This window comes from Anopheles moucheti, chromosome 2, assembly GCF_943734755.1.
Source record: "Anopheles moucheti chromosome 2, idAnoMoucSN_F20_07, whole genome shotgun sequence".
Classification (NCBI taxonomy): Eukaryota; Metazoa; Arthropoda; class Insecta; order Diptera; family Culicidae; genus Anopheles; species Anopheles moucheti.
The window spans coordinates 55,295,169-55,310,582 of NC_069140.1; the positions used below are offsets into that span (position 1 = coordinate 55,295,169).

General features: G+C 43.3%; 2 protein-coding genes across 7 annotated transcripts; both read left to right on the forward strand.

Moving 5' to 3' along the window:
• The first annotated feature begins 50 nt into the window (after window positions 1–50).
• Window positions 51–1,282, forward strand: LOC128298116 (pancreatic lipase-related protein 2-like). The gene is made up of 3 exons (XM_053033854.1): window positions 51–108; window positions 176–985; window positions 1,062–1,282. Exons 1-3 carry the CDS (start codon window positions 51–53, stop codon window positions 1,280–1,282), a joined length of 1,089 nt encoding a protein of 362 aa, XP_052889814.1.
• Window positions 1,283–1,546: 264 nt separating this feature from the next.
• On the forward strand, window positions 1,547–8,613 carry LOC128296709 (segment polarity protein dishevelled). 6 transcript variants are annotated; one of them, XM_053032179.1, is made up of 4 exons: window positions 1,547–1,783; window positions 2,742–4,707; window positions 5,038–5,073; window positions 6,216–8,613. In XM_053032179.1, the coding sequence occupies exons 2-4, from the start codon at window positions 3,012–3,014 to the stop codon at window positions 6,440–6,442; spliced, it is 1,959 nt and encodes a 652-aa protein (XP_052888139.1). In that variant the 5' UTR covers window positions 1,547–1,783; window positions 2,742–3,011; the 3' UTR covers window positions 6,443–8,613. The 6 variants fall into 6 exon arrangements, with proteins under 6 accessions (XP_052888139.1, XP_052888142.1, XP_052888140.1 ...); XM_053032182.1 differs by having other exon boundaries at window positions 5,705–6,349; XM_053032180.1 differs by lacking the exon at window positions 5,038–5,073.
• The last annotated feature ends 6,801 nt before the right edge of the window (window positions 8,614–15,414 follow it).

A 15,414-nucleotide genomic window follows, 5' to 3' on the forward strand; every position in this document is an offset into this window, starting at 1 on the left:
CATCAACAGCTTCCGAGAGTGCTCAGTTAAAGTTCTGGTTTGAAAGGAGGATGCTGCCAAAATCAAGTTACTTTTTGATATTCGTGCTGTTGGTTATTTTTTTCGCCGGTATCTATCGATCATCAGATTTTGAAAGTATTTTGAGCAATAATGTATATTAGAATTACATTTTTAGCAGGATTCTTATCACCCAAACGTAGACCGATTCTTTACAATCGATTGACGTTCAACTACACCGAAGAAAGCTCCTCCTGGTATTGTGACGATGTGTTCTTCAGTGTTTTGAAACGGCGCATTAGTGCTTATGGTGACGCTGAAGTCTCCCAAGATCACAGCTTTTTGCATAGCATGAGTCCCAACGACCCTGCCAATATTAGTTTCCATCTGTTCACTCGACAAAATCCTACCACAAGTCAACGATTAGTACCGACGATGGAATCGATTAATGATTCCTTTTTCAATGTTTCCCGACCAACACGGGTGATCGTGCATGGATTCTGCAATTGTCAGCACTCCGACTTCTGCCAGAGTGTCAAAGATGCTCTACTGTTTGCGAATGACCTCAACATTATTTCCATCGATTGGAGCGATACGGCTGGTTTGCTGGATTATATTCTGCTAAGATTGAGGCTAAATCAAGTTGCTGCATCACTGGCGAACTTTGTGGATTTTCTACACAACTCAACAAACCTTGATCTAAGGCAAGTGCATCTAATTGGCCATAGTATGGGAGCGCATCTTGCTGGACTGAGTGGGAAGCGGATTACCACCGGACGTGTAGGAGCAATAGTAGGTCTCGATCCAGCCGGACCACTTTTTTCCAGTAAGGATCCCAGTACACGGTTAGATAGTACCGATGCGGAATATGTGGAAGTGTTACACACCAACGGTGGTACTCTGGGAATGTACGATCCGATTGGTTCAGCTGATTTCTATCCAAACGGTGGCAAACATCAACCCGGATGTTTGCCATGGATTTTTGGAAGTAAGATTATCATGAATACTACGGCTAGGGTAGGGAATTAAGTTTTTGTATGTTTTTTTGTTGTTGTTATTTTTAGTGTCCTGTTCACATGGCCGAGCATGGGAGTTGTATGCAGAATCAGTCTACACTCCGGTTGGTTTTAGAGCCGTATCCTGTGAGAGCATTCAAGAAATCGAAGGAAGTGTGTGCCGAATCGATCTTCCGAAAGTGGATATGGGTGGTGAACCTGTGAATGTAACAAAAGCAGGCCTTTACGTTCTTTCAACCAACAATCGGTTCCCGTATGCCAGGGGATAAAGTTCAAAAGAAATCAATAAACAAAAGCATCTTAAATGAAAACATATCTTTCGTCGATGGGAAAGTAACGCATGTTTCATAATTTAAAATCAAACATTTTCGAAAATGTAAAAACCAATTGCAAGTCTCCGCTGGCAACACTGGCGAATCAATCAAGGAAAATCCGATTCCTAACGTCATCTTGACAGACCATCAACAACGCACAGTGTGCTGTCAAGAACTGTCATTCCTCAACAAAAACTTTTGCCTACAATCCAACAAAGCCCGAGAATTGTGAACTTTTCTTGTGAATAAGTGCATCCTATCTGCTGCATTTCAGTGAAATTCGGTCGTAACACTTTGCAGCATCCGCGGCTATTGTGGTTACAGCCGTAGAACATGGCTTGCACCGTGTGGAACGTTGCGTTGTATTGTGGTTCATAGTGGAAGTGATCTGGTGGTAGAAGATGCCTGACGTCACGCACAGGTCGACGACGACGGCTGTGCTGTGTTCCTTGGAAGGTGTGTATCTGCCTGCCATAGTATGCGTTATCTGCTGACCGTAGTTTGTAGCGGATGTAGATTTCCAGCGCGGAAGCAACCTGTGCAATATTCGGCCTGAAACGGCAGCAACAGGAAACTTTTGTTTTCCTGGCTGCATTGTTCTTCTTCTTCGTTTTCTTGTGTGTATGTTTCGAGCTGTCACTCCTGCGCCTGCACGACGGCAATCATGGTGGACGCTGCAAAATATCGATAAATAAAGAAAACCCCACTGCATACACAAGCACGGGCTGGGTTACGGCGTGGAGAAAGAGAAAACAGCATAAGTGCATCTGCAAACGCTTTTCCGTGCCGTTGCATTCCGAATTCATTATTTAGAATGATTCCTGTGATCACCGGTTCTTTACCGAGTGGAAAAGTTGAATTTCCTGTTCTGGCGTAATGCAAATCAATGCCCGAGGCCACAATCGCCGTACGGTTCCCTTTCGTCGCCCTACAGTGCTGCGATGGGACAGGTTAGCTAGTACCGTGACATCCATCGGAGGAGTGCATCACCATTTGCCCTCACGAAGAGTTTAGCAGGGTCTGATTCCGACACAGACGAGACACCGTTTACCTTTTCATATGTCTGACCGATACCGGGGGACCGTTAGCTTCCCCGGTCCGTTGCAACTAGAGCACTTCCTACGGTGCTGATTAACATTCCGGTTTCCAGTAACCCCCACCGTAGTATGCCAATGGGATGGGCTGTAATCATCACATGGTTGTTGTCTATTGCACGGAACTTTAGGTGGCTAATCGCTAACCTAATAGGTGTATGTGGAAACCGGATGATCCACTTGTAGATTCACGACGCATCAATGACCGCTTACGTTATGAATCGACATCGCATTTGGCTTTGCAATCCCTTGTAGAACTAACGTTCGCATAAGTCGGAACAAAACTAATGACATTCTTTTTTCTATTTGATTTTTTTCAGATATGTGCTTGGAAAGAATTACCTTGAAAGTAGCCAAAATTTAGCCAAAACAAACTCACGTGAAAAGTGCAACAAGAAGTGGTCTGCAAATAAAACCAGCTAGAAATTGTTTCATAAAAGTGTCATAGCAGTGACTGGAAGAAACATAAGGCCTCCATCTTCCAGTGACTGAAAAAAAAACATTTGTTGCTAGTTCCGGAGCACATGAAACCGTAGTGAATAAGATCGTTGATATCTTGCAGTGCTTCGTATAGGTACACTGACCTCACAATGGACGATAAAAACTCTACCGGAAGTGGCGGAGGCGGTGGTGGCAGCAGCACAGGCGGTGGAAGTGGTGGAGGTGGCGGCGAAACGAAAGTGATCTATCACATCGACGATGAAACGACACCGTACCTAGTGAAGATACCGTTACCGGCGCCACAGGTGACACTAAAAGACTTCAAGCTGGTACTAAACAAGCAGAACATCAATTACAAGTACTTCTTCAAATCGATGGATGCGGACTTTGGCGTGGTAAAGGAGGAGATCGCGGACGATTCAACAATACTGCCGTGCTTCAATGGGAAGGTCGTTTCGTGGTTGGTTACCGCGGACGGTTCAAATCAGTCCGACTGTTCCGAGCTTCAGCCGACGGAGATGATCGATGGGCGACCAACATTGGCCCAGCTACGCAGTATGAACAAACCGACGATGAACAATATGATGAATATGCCAATGAATCCGCTCACGTACCAGTCGGCATCGGTCGTATCTAGTGATCTTGATTCGACCAGTCTCTTCGAAACGGAAAGCGAAATTACGCTTGATCGCGACATGACCGAGTGCAGCAGCGTGCAACGGTTGCAGGTGCGCAAGAAGCCCCAGCGGCGTAAAAAACGGGCTCCATCGATGTCACGCACTTCGTCCTACAGCTCGATCACCGACTCGACGATGTCGCTGAACATTATCACGGTGCAGATCAACATGGACACAGTGAATTTCCTAGGCATCTCTATCGTGGGGCAGTCGAACCGTGGCGGTGACGGTGGTATTTACGTCGGTAGCATAATGAAGGGCGGTGCGGTCGCACTGGATGGGCGAATCGAACCGGGTGACATGATTCTGCAGGTGAACGATGTGAACTTTGAAAACATGACCAATGATGAAGCCGTCCGGGTGTTGCGGGAGGTGGTGCAAAAACCGGGCCCAATCAAGCTAGTGGTGGCCAAATGCTGGGACCCAAACCCGAAGGGATACTTTACGATTCCGCGTACCGAACCGGTTCGGCCAATCGATCCGGGTGCGTGGGTTGCGCACACGGCGGCACTACGTTCGCAGGACACGATAAACACCGATCTGCCAGAATCGGTGCTTGAGCGCCTGCATGCCGATATGGACATGAAAGATATTGTACGTGCAATGACAAAACCCGACAGTGGGCTTGAAATTCGTGATCGGATGTGGCTGAAGATCACCATACCGAACGCATTTATCGGTGCGGACGTTGTCAACTGGATACTGGAACACGTGGATGGAATCGGCGATCGTAGGGAGGCGCGCAAGTACGTCTCAGTGATGCTGAGGCGTGGCTACATCAAGCACACCGTCAATAAGCTAACGTTCTCGGAACAATGCTATTACGTCGTTGGCAATGGCATCCGGCAGGACATCTCGAACATGTCGCTCGAGGACACGGAGAGCATGTTGAGCGATATCGCACCACTGCCGAATCCGCCTATTTACATGACGTACTCTGGCAACTACAACCCGTCGCATGGCTATCAACCGATCCAGTACGGGTGCACCGGTGAGCGACATCCGTCGTCCGGATCGAGCAGCTCGGATATCCTCACGAGCAAGGACACGTCCGCGTCGCAGAGTGACCTTGCAGCCGTCATACAGCAGACCAACCAGATGACGATCGCGAACGCATCGAACAAATCTTCCGGATCCTCGAACCGCGGTAATGAGCAAGACATTTCAGGTACTTCATTTTTTCGGTCCATTTCCATCCACCCTTCACGTGCTTTGCGACACTTGTTTCCCTTTACCTCTTTGTGTTGCACTGCAAAACACTACTACACTTTACATGCAAGATGGGTGGAAGCAACGAAGCAACACAAATTTTCTCCTTATCTTTCTGCTTTAAACTCATATAAAATCGTTTCTCGGTATATTACTTTTCTTGTCTGGAACACTGTTTTTATTCTGCCCTGTTATTTACATTGGATCACAGGGGTTTTATTCATTTTTGCATATGGTTTTGTTTTTCTTCCGGCCTAAGTTTTTATTTACCTTTTCTATTATTCTTCAGCTACACTTCGTTTCGGTGAAGGAAAAAGCAACGGAGGTAGTGTCGGATTATTTTTACTTTCAAAAAATTTGTTATTTTTTGTAGCATTAGACAGTGTATGTGTGTGGTTTTACAACTACAAATTCTAACAAAACATGTTTTATATTTAAAAATAAACAAGCAAATGAATGCTTGTTGAATGTCCTTATGAAATATTCTAATATTTTTCCTAAAGTAAACTCCTTTCTGTTTGATTTATTTTTTTCCTTTTCCTTAACGAACGGGCACACCATTTTGCAACCAAAAACGTTTTTTTATTATAATGTTTTCTAATTTCTCTTTTATTTAATATCATGTAATGTGATTCTTTTAAGTTTTCCCCCTTTTTAAAATGGAATAGGTATATTTTAATTGAGGTTTAATTAAAGGCATTGAGCATGTTTTTCGTGAATATTCAAATTTATTAATCTACTATGTACTGTCAACCTTTTCAAAATAATATTTCCTAGGTTTGATTCGATTTCCTACTCACATTTCTTTTAACAAATCACTGTATTATTTCTAATACCTTCGCTCGCTACGTACATCCTGCATCTTGCATCGTTCTCACACTCATAGTTTCGGGCTATCTGATTCACATCGTCAGCCAGCATTACACGAATTTTCTTTGTTAATTTTTTACTTTCAGTTTTGAGCTATTTATGATTTGCTTTCATTTCGATTCTTTTTCAAATAATTTAACAAAACCGAAACAATACGAAAAATGAACGGAACACACGAATGTCCCCTACCACCACCACCAACACACCATCTTCACCAACCACAACAACATCAACAATAAACTGCAACAAAAAAATAAACAATGAAATACTTTTTTCAACATCACAACAACCACCTTCACCACCACCCCAAACACCAAAAAATTATTTGAAAAAACAAAACACCCACCAAATCCCGCACCGTTTGATAAATGATATAAACTATTGTAAATGATTGGAAATGAAATGCATTTGTAATTAATATTGCTGTGCGGCGGTAAATCCTTTGCCGGCCCCTACAACGCTGCGCCAATCATCCTTATTACAAACGTTTACCCCAACCTGAACCAACCTCGTTTTCTCGTTTTACCAACACATCGTACCGTTCCGTGTGTGGTGTTCCATTTCCCTTCGGTGTGGGGCAACTGCATGACACTGCAGACTTTAAGACAACGAGAGTGGGCAGCGGCGGCGGTGGTGGCATCGGTGGCAAGCTGATCAGCACGAACGATGACGAGGGATACGAGGACAGCATCTACTTCCAGCATCAACCGATGCAACCGACTCTGCAGCATCAGCAGCAGCAGCATCAGCTACAGCATCAGCAATCGTTCGGCCGGAACGGCAGTGGCCGAAAGGAACCGGGACACATCTACAACAATCAGTAAGGCAAGTAAGGCAGCTATAGCAGAAGAATGCATGTATTATCTTGCGGTGGACGTGAGTGTGTGTTTATGGCAAAACATAGTGTGTTTCGCCGGTAGGTCGGTTCCCGGTGTGAAATACAAGCCAAAACCATGGGAACCTCACAGAAAACCGACAAAAAAAGAACACAAACAACACAACATCAAAAAAGGGGGGGTTTGTAGGGTTTGTCGGGACGCAATGAACCTTATCCCACAGTTTTAGAGTAAAAAATCATCGTGAGAAGTAATTTGTGTCGTGCAATCCTTGCAAAACGGACGGCGACATTCGTCGACCGGTGTGTGTAGGCGCAGGGTGAGCACTCACCGTATTTAAACTATACTGGAAAAGCAGGGAAAACACTGAGTATAAGTTAGAAAACACAAGGAAAATTTGCTAAACTAACTCTGGGACATTACGACGAGTGCAGCAGGGGAGCAGCACGATAATGTGTGGCAGCGGCATGATAGCAGCAACAAAACTAAGCTAAGGATGAGAAGGAAGCTAAGAAAGCAACTCGCTTGTAGGCTAGTCGGAGGCAAGCATGCAAAAACTGCATTCCTTTTGCCGATGCCAGACAATGTCCTTAAAAGAGTTGGCAGTTTGAGATATGCGAGATGCATGAGCGGCATGAGACACGAACATTGACAATGTTCGAAACGTGAAGCAGGGATTGGATAGAAGCTACTAATAGTAGAAGAGCATTTTTCGTAAGAAAAACCATTTTTTCCACTTCTCATTGTCATTCCTCTGACACATATATGTTGTTTTACTTGTCGACTTTTTTTTTCTCGACTAATGGACAATGTTTTCTTGAATTATCTTTTTCTTTTTTTTGCGCCGTTTCGTGTTATTTTCCATTCGTATAGAGTGTTTTCCCTCATTTCCTTATCCTGTTTCTGTGTCACTTCTTTCGTTTGTTTTGGGTTCTTTGCCTGTACACAGCTGTGTTTATTGAGATTTTATCGTTTGTTTGTGTCGTCATTTTTACACCGCAAACCGATTACTTTACGTTCGCTTCCGAAACCATTGTAAATGTGTTTATTATTACGATTATTATTAACTATTATATTATGATTATATTGCGAATATCAATTATTTTAAAAGTGGTAAAAAATATATATACATATTTTACAAACTGGAAAAAAACGTTAGAGTATTTATACCGGAACTGATGCTAAGCTATATATTCGAGACGTGTGACGGTGGGAACTTAATCTTAAAACAAAAGCGTAAAAAATGATATACAGTTAGTGCGAGAGAGATGAGGAAAACGGAACACAAAAACAAAACACAAACTATAAGTTTAAGCAAATTATACGAACAGCTTGCGGAAGGTTAGCTGAAGCTAAAGTGGAAATCTAAAACTGAATACACAATTAAAAATTAAATTGAAACAACTCACCTTGTACACACACACACACGCATGCATACATTATCATGCATCTTTGGTATCGTGAAACATCTATTCGTCGGTGCAGGTGCATCGCTATCGAAAATCGTCAGTGTACAATCTACGTCTACGCACGAAGAATGCAATCGGAAGTTATATTTCGGTTTTGACTATTTTTTGGCTAACACCTCATACAAACGAACAATTGCATTTATGTGTTTCATCCATCCAGGTGGTATGTTCTAACAAAAAGAAAAATAACTCCGGAGGATTGATTAACGATAGTAGGTGTGGCCGCAGGTAATGAGGAGTTCTGTTTTGTTTATTACACACGATACAATGAAATTATTGCGATTGCGAAAAACATGTGGCCAAAAATTTCTGCATACGTAAATCCTCGCAACCGGCGTTTCTGCGGATGCGGCATCCCTTTGGAACTTGGAATAAATTACAGAACAGTACGGCTGGGTCTTACGGATTCCGATTATATACGAATTTACTGTACACGGAGCGTTATTGTAGCGAGTCTATGTGGACTGCAAGGAAGAAAACACAACATGTGGCTATAGGGACGAACCTAGTGAAGGAAAATTAATTGAAAGTAAATGTGTATCACGAAAGAGAAAATAAATCGGCACGATGTGCATGAGTGACAACGGGATGAACATAAAAGGGTCCTAAGAAGATGAAAATGTGCAGATTAGAAATGAATGCCGGATGATGCAGGAAGAATAATGGGAAGTAATAAATTGAATTACATAATTGAACTTGTAACACATGATCATTATTTATACATAGGTAATCGAAAGAATCGCATCTTGGCGGCAGAATTACGGCCATTACATTGTCTCACATTTTTAACGCGCGTATTTAGCTCGAGTTGCTGAATGCAGTTTGCATGGGTCTTCAACAAATAATCCACGTGAGTTTGGAATGTAGCGTGGGTGGAGCGTACTACAACAACAGATAGAGCGAAATGCCTACAGGAACAATGTAAGAAGCGATCTAGAACGGTAGATTGAGCGAATCTTTGTGGACATTTTATGGAGCGAAGCCTTTGTTGGTGTGGTAATTTGATGTAAAATGAATCTAATCGCTAATTAGACTTCCTCGCTATTCTATTTAAACACTTGTTAAATGTATCTCATTCTTACAGGGTTTGGCAATAGATAGGATACAGCGTGCCTAACTTATGGAATCGCGCAAACGAATAAGATAAAACGTTCCATTGATAGGGAAACGCGAAACAGTTTATGGTATCGCGTGATATAGATAGGGAATCGCGTGCACAATTTAGTCAATGCCAAATCGGCTGGCCGGTATTGGAGCTGGGTGTATATTACCCCGGTTGAAGAGTTGAAATTTAAAAAAATGTTGAAATTTAAAATTGATATTGCATGAAATGTCGAATTTTGGAGACACGAAACTTCCTTTTTAAAAAGGAGCGCCATTATTGCCAAACCCTGTATAGTAATAGCTGCGCTACTGTCCTACAGATGGCGCTTACTTCATCATTTTGTGATGATTGGTTGATGACGAATGCCATCAGACGTCTGAGTTTTGGTGTTTGGGTTATTCGCTTCGAGTCTTTTTCAATTTTGACAGCTGTGCACCACTTTCCCAATAGATGTTTTGTACACATTAAAAATCAAGCCAATATATTACTGGAATACCTGCTTCTTTGTAATGTTGTGCTTTATTTCATACTATTGTAATCGATGCAATGCGTGCTTGTGCTACATCCGCCTGGTAGCTTACGGGGGAAACGGTTATCAATTTCATTTTAACGACAAGGTTTGCTACTGTCAACAGTCGTGATTCGCCGCGCAGAAATACACGATCCAGCCTTTGTGGTGTTCTGTCACTGGACCTGTCAACGGTGGGGTTTTGTTTGTGTTGTGTGCGCATGTGTGTGTGTGTTCGATTTTGTTGGGTTGTCGCAAGGACGAAACAGCTCGCTCCTCCGATTTTCCGAAATTGTGGTGCAACGAACGAACCGGGGTGTCCGCGACCGGTCGCAAAGGACGCCGGAAGTGTCCGGCGATCGTACCGTGTCGGAGTACGATCGTCTCAAGCGCCAGTGGGTAGTTTAAGTGAAAAACAAATTTTCTTCTGTCCCGAATAAGGGGCGCATCCCGCAGTAGGGTTACGCTGTAGGACGAAAAGAGAGCGAGACCTCTTTGTGTGCCGTTTCTCGTTCGCTCTCGCGCACGCGCACGCTCTGTGTGTGTAGTGTTCGAAGCCGAGCAGGGGAAAAGTTGCATCAAAGCAAGCAGTGTGGTAGAGTGCGTGTTTAGGTGTTTTTGGCGGAAGGGTGTTTTTTGAACGGGAGGCTGTGTGAAGAGTGGTAACCTCCCGCATCTCATCCGCGGCTTTGATTGTGCGCTGCGGTTGTCGCACGGTGTGTGCGTGTGTGTGTGTGTGTGTGTGTATCATGGCGCGTCTCGTATCATCCGCGGCGTACGCGAGCGTAAAGGGTGGTTGGAATGATCGGAAGAGAGGAGATATAAAATAAACATCTCCATTGACGCGAAGTGACAGCGCGGTTGCTGCGTTGGTGTGCAGCGGCAGCGAAGCTGCAAGAAGTATGCCGAAGGAAACGAAGGAAGTCATCCCCAAACCATGATGACAACGACATGCAAGTGGTTTAGGAAAGAAGGAAACGAATTGCTAACCGCGGAAAAGTGTCATTTCCCTGGATAAAGAGCAGTGAAAGAGGCGCGTAGGCCGCCAATACTACAATCAAAGCTGAACATCTCCCAGCGAGATAAACGCATCGTGAACATTAAAGAAGTCGGGCTGCGAAAGGTGAAAAAGTGTCCACGCGCATTTGGAATACTGCTTGCAGAATACGTATTGCACAGCGACGACGTCGTTGTGCACATTTGCATCCGATTTGTGCAGTGTGTCAAAGGGAAGTTGTGTGTGGCGGAAGGAAACAAAACGGGCCTGCCGATTAATACCCAACAAAATCTGAATCCTCTTATGAGCGGTTTTCGTCCGTGTTGAAGTTTAGCGCGAAGTGTACGGGCAATAAATTCTCGTTCACGTTTTCCGTTTTCGGCATTCCCAAGTCAATTGTGGCTGTTTCCCGAGTGCGTGTAGTGTTGTGTATCGTCAGTGTGTACGTGTGTGCGTTGAGAGTTGTTGTTCGTGCGTCTACTTGTTTTTCTTGCGCGGTTTTTCCTTCCATTCACACAAGTTCGCCGCCTTTCCCTGCCACAAGCCAACAGTTCATTACCGAGGAAAACACGAAGGGAGTCCGGTACCCTCGCCGCAAATCATCATCTCAGCAACCCGCGCGAGAAAGATGGCGCCACATCATGGAATGTAATCTGTTGGTTTCGCGGCTTAAACGAATCATACGCTTAGCACCGAGCGCGTTGAAAACGGATTAATTCTACTTAGCTGTTCGTCGTATACCCTCTTCTTGGATCGTAGGTAAGCCACCACATCAACCCCTCCTACCGAATGGCATGTTTCCTTTAGAACTCCATCGTTAGGAATGGTTTACTAACTATTCTTTCAATAACGGCGGGCCTTTTGCTGTTCTTTTGTTCTGTGACATCATGGAGCGCTAGTTTGAGATTTGTTTTTCTAACTTCCCGATGACGGCGTTTCCAAATCGGCGTTGATAACATGTCGACGTGGTGACACACAATCTGGAAACATTTTTTTCCCACTCTAGTTTGTCTTATTTCAGTAGTCGGCAAAGACTGGCTCGCAGCTAACCGAGGCCCGGAATGCCAGATCACATGTTACTTTTGTTTATTGGTTGAACATTAAATAATTATAATTGATCATTTCTTTTGGCGTCATTGCAAGATTCCAGCCGAAGGCTTCAATTGCGTTATTGAATATGAAGAAATGTACGACAAAGTCCAGCTGTTTGCTCCAGGAGACTAAAGACGCAAAATACCGTCCGAAACAACCATGTTCGTTTCACATTCAAGTCGGGAACAATGTCGAACCTGGAGCGCGTCTGTAATCTTCCTTAACGATAATGTTCGGCCACATGTTGCTGCTTCGGTCAAACACTGTTTAGAGAATAGTAGATGGGCGGTTGTACTTTGTCCGCTTTATAGTACAGATTGATGAATCTGTGACATGAATGACTAGGATCTAGGAGGTCTTTGGGTAATTTGTTTCACATGGTCTGCTATACCGGCGGAGCCCGGTGGTGTATTTTATAGCGGCGCCGGTTTTTAAACAGCACGACCGGGACAAAATCCCATCCTGACCAATCTCTCGACCAATGGCAGGCCTTGACCTCCTGAGGTGATTGCCAGAGAATGTGCCAGAGAGAAGAAGCTTCGTTGGCCTTTCTAGCAGGCGCAATAATATCAATACTATTTGGGTCTACCAGGCCAACTTCATGTGCACTCCAACTCCATGTCCATGCGAACGTCCAAAAACACTTTACGGGCTGGGTCGTCCGGGGTTATTCTAATGACATTACCAACCTACCGGATCCCCTAGCAAGGCTAATCCGCTGTTCGGTAGCAAGTTGATCGTAAATCTAACGGATCTATAGAGCTCAGATATAGAATCAGTTTTGCACATGATCCATGTCGTGGAGACGTAACTAATTACCGGAACTATTTAAGTACTATATAGTCCCAGCTTCCTTCGCCCAGGTGTCCAAGTTTCCTGAGACTGTAGAAAGGTCGGTTAGTATCCTAGCACTTATCTCAATATTAATCATTTTGTCGATGCTGACCCGTGACTCAAAATGGCCATTGAAATTTGAAATTGAAAAAATGTGAAATTTGCTTACCTCTCCAAAGTTGCGATCAACTATCTGTACGTTGGTCATTGTAATTCGTACTAGGCTTTCCCTATTCGTAAAGCTCTATTCAAGCTGCGCTATCATATGCGGTCTTGAGTTCAATGAATAGTAGATGGAAGGAGTTAAGCTTCTGCTACGAAGTTCCATCTTCTGCCATATGGTTAAGATCTGTTTACCTTGTTGCAGTATGACGTGGGACTAATCATCAGTGAAACATTTTCCGTTGCGGTAACAACAGGTAGCAAAAGATGAATTTTGGGTTTGTTTTCTATCAGCATAGTGTAGAGATCTCAAAATAATTAAAGTTTTTTATACATCATCAATAAAGATGCATAAATTTGGGGTTATTAAAAAAGTTCCACAAAATTTTATTGTTTCTTACTAACATCTCTCATTAAAAACTTCGCTCTAGTTTTACTAGTTACCATCACATTGTATAAATAATGCATAATTTGTTCACTTACTCTTTTTTGGCAAAAAAAAACTCGTTAGTTTATGGGTTGTGATTGTTTTTTAATTATTAAAAATATTGTAAATATTTAAATTATATACAAAACGAACATTTTCTTTGTTTAACGATCCCATTAGGTCATATGCCTGTCATTTTTGGCTTACTAGACTTATTTCGTCACGTAGCCAGATAGTCAATCCTTGCTAAGGGGGAACGGTCCGGATGGGAGTTGTCACTATTTTGTGGGTCCTTCGTAGCTATTAAAATATACCACCGAGCTAAACGAGCTGAAACTAAGTACCTCATGCTTGATCACTGTTTCGTTTTAGACATTTTAGAATCATGAAGCTGAATGAATGATCTCGATCATTTAGATGCATCCTTAAAGGCACATACATTTTTTTAAAAATTGCGTCTTCTTTTTAGCAAATGCAATAAAATGTACTAAATAAATAAAATAACCCCAGTACTGTTAGGTTTCGTTTGCATTTACCTATTTCGCTAAAAATGTTAACTTTTTAATAACATTTATACTTTATAAAATAAAATATTTATGTTGTAAATACAATAGTTTGAAGCAGAGGTTATGTGAAGAATTCGATCCATATATGAAAACAGGAAAAGGAAAGTTTTAGGACAAATAAAATTTTAATCAAGTAACCATAGATCAAAGGAAGAGAAGGAAAAGAAATCAGTTAGTAACCACATCTAGAGAGGATCACACCTATAACAGATCAAAGTTCAAGCAATTAGTTGAAAATAAAAGCAAAACCAGAAATCAACGGAACGAGTTTGGATTTGTTACAAGAAAAAAGAACACAACGTTGGGTAAAACACGCCAACAATTTACTTGATTAAATATCCTACTTCCTACTATTACTTGTTGATTAAATGTCACGCACTCACTATCTCTGCGAAACTGTCGGTTGAACTATGGAATTATTGTTTTAACTAAATCTGTGCTGTTTGTTTCCCAGCATCACTTTTGAAGTCGTGGCCGAACTAGATGCGAAATAGTGTTGTTTTTCCCTTCAATATAGCGAGAACCGCTAAAGAGACGTACCGAAATAGAACGCCGCACAACCGGCAGTACGGAAGAGCAACGAAAACAAAATGCTAAACTAGGCAGAGATTTTCTCTTTGACAAACACACCCCACATACAGGGTCGGTGCCCTTCTTTAAACCGATAGTTCGCTTCCGAATCGGCTGGGATCAGGTTTTCCAATTGAAGGACGCACAATAAATGGTTCGCGTGATGCAAGGATGGTCAGGTTAGTGGTGTTTCCGGGGTCCGTATTTTTTTGTACAATTTTCGCTGCCGAGGGAACGCCGTTGGGTGGAGAGCGCGTGTGGTACAGTGGTGTACACCATGCATTTATGTTGCACTGTACAAGTGGATGTTTATTTTACTTGTTCTCATATTTACTTGTTTTTTTTTCGAAATTTTCGAAGTATCAAGCACATACGATCCATGTTGCGATGTTCTAGCCTTCTACCTATCGAGGAAATATACGCAAAACACCTCGCTATCATCTCTAGTACGCAGTCGGCTGTGGACCATGCGTTTTGCACCAGAAATCATGACTTTCAACTTGATGTGTGTACCGGCAGAGTGGATTCATTCACACCACCCCCAGCACCTCATGTGGGGGTCTTTTTCCCGCTCGAGTCGCAAACACCTTGATAAATGCAGGTGTCGAAACGGAACAGGCCGATGTTTATTAGGCTCTGTAGACTTAACTAACTGCTACCGGACTGTTTTTTTTTTGCTTTTTCACCGAAGGGAAAACCTACCTACGCGCACTGAACAGGTCTTTGCGCGCTGCCTTTTTGCTGATTTTTCGCCTGAACTCGCACAGCAGTGCGCTGGCGATGATGACAATCATGATAGTCATCGCTCTGTCATGTTGCAGAACGATGACGCCAGCAACGCGCGTTGCCGTATGAGCAAAACCGAGAAGCAGCTTCTCCTGTTGCATCCTGCATCCGCTGAAAGCACAAAAACAAATAGGAAAAACATGCAGAATGATGAACACGACGTCTGGAGCACCATGCAGCTACGGTTGTACGCGTCGCGCTAAATGATTCCTCCCCCTATTTCCGTGGTTCAACCCACCAGGGGTAGCCGGGTGCAGTAGCGCGAGCGCTTCCTGTATGTTGCTGATTGTCGCTGATAATAATTCGTCTCACAGTGGCCCTCCTTTGGGAACGGACTCTAGTGCGCATTCCTCTTTCATTAGCGTTCTTGCGCTGCTCCCTCGGCAGCAGCCGACGCTCGCTCCCGGCGGGCTGTTTGTTCCTTTTAGCGGTGGTCTCTTGCAA

Coding starts and splice junctions, on each gene's coding strand:
- LOC128298116 (XM_053033854.1), top strand. CDS start 51: ATGCTGCCAAAATCAAGTTACTTTTTGATATTCGTGCTGTTGGTTATT. Junction 109..175: donor GTTGGTTATTTTTTTCGCCG/GTATCTATCGAT, acceptor TTACATTTTTAG/CAGGATTCTTATCACCCAAA. Junction 986..1,061: donor TTTGCCATGGATTTTTGGAA/GTAAGATTATCA, acceptor TGTTATTTTTAG/TGTCCTGTTCACATGGCCGA.
- LOC128296709 (XM_053032179.1), top strand. CDS start 3,012: ATGGACGATAAAAACTCTACCGGAAGTGGCGGAGGCGGTGGTGGCAGC. Junction 4,708..5,037: donor TAATGAGCAAGACATTTCAG/GTACTTCATTTT, acceptor ATTATTCTTCAG/CTACACTTCGTTTCGGTGAA. Junction 5,074..6,215: donor TGAAGGAAAAAGCAACGGAG/GTAGTGTCGGAT, acceptor ATGACACTGCAG/ACTTTAAGACAACGAGAGTG.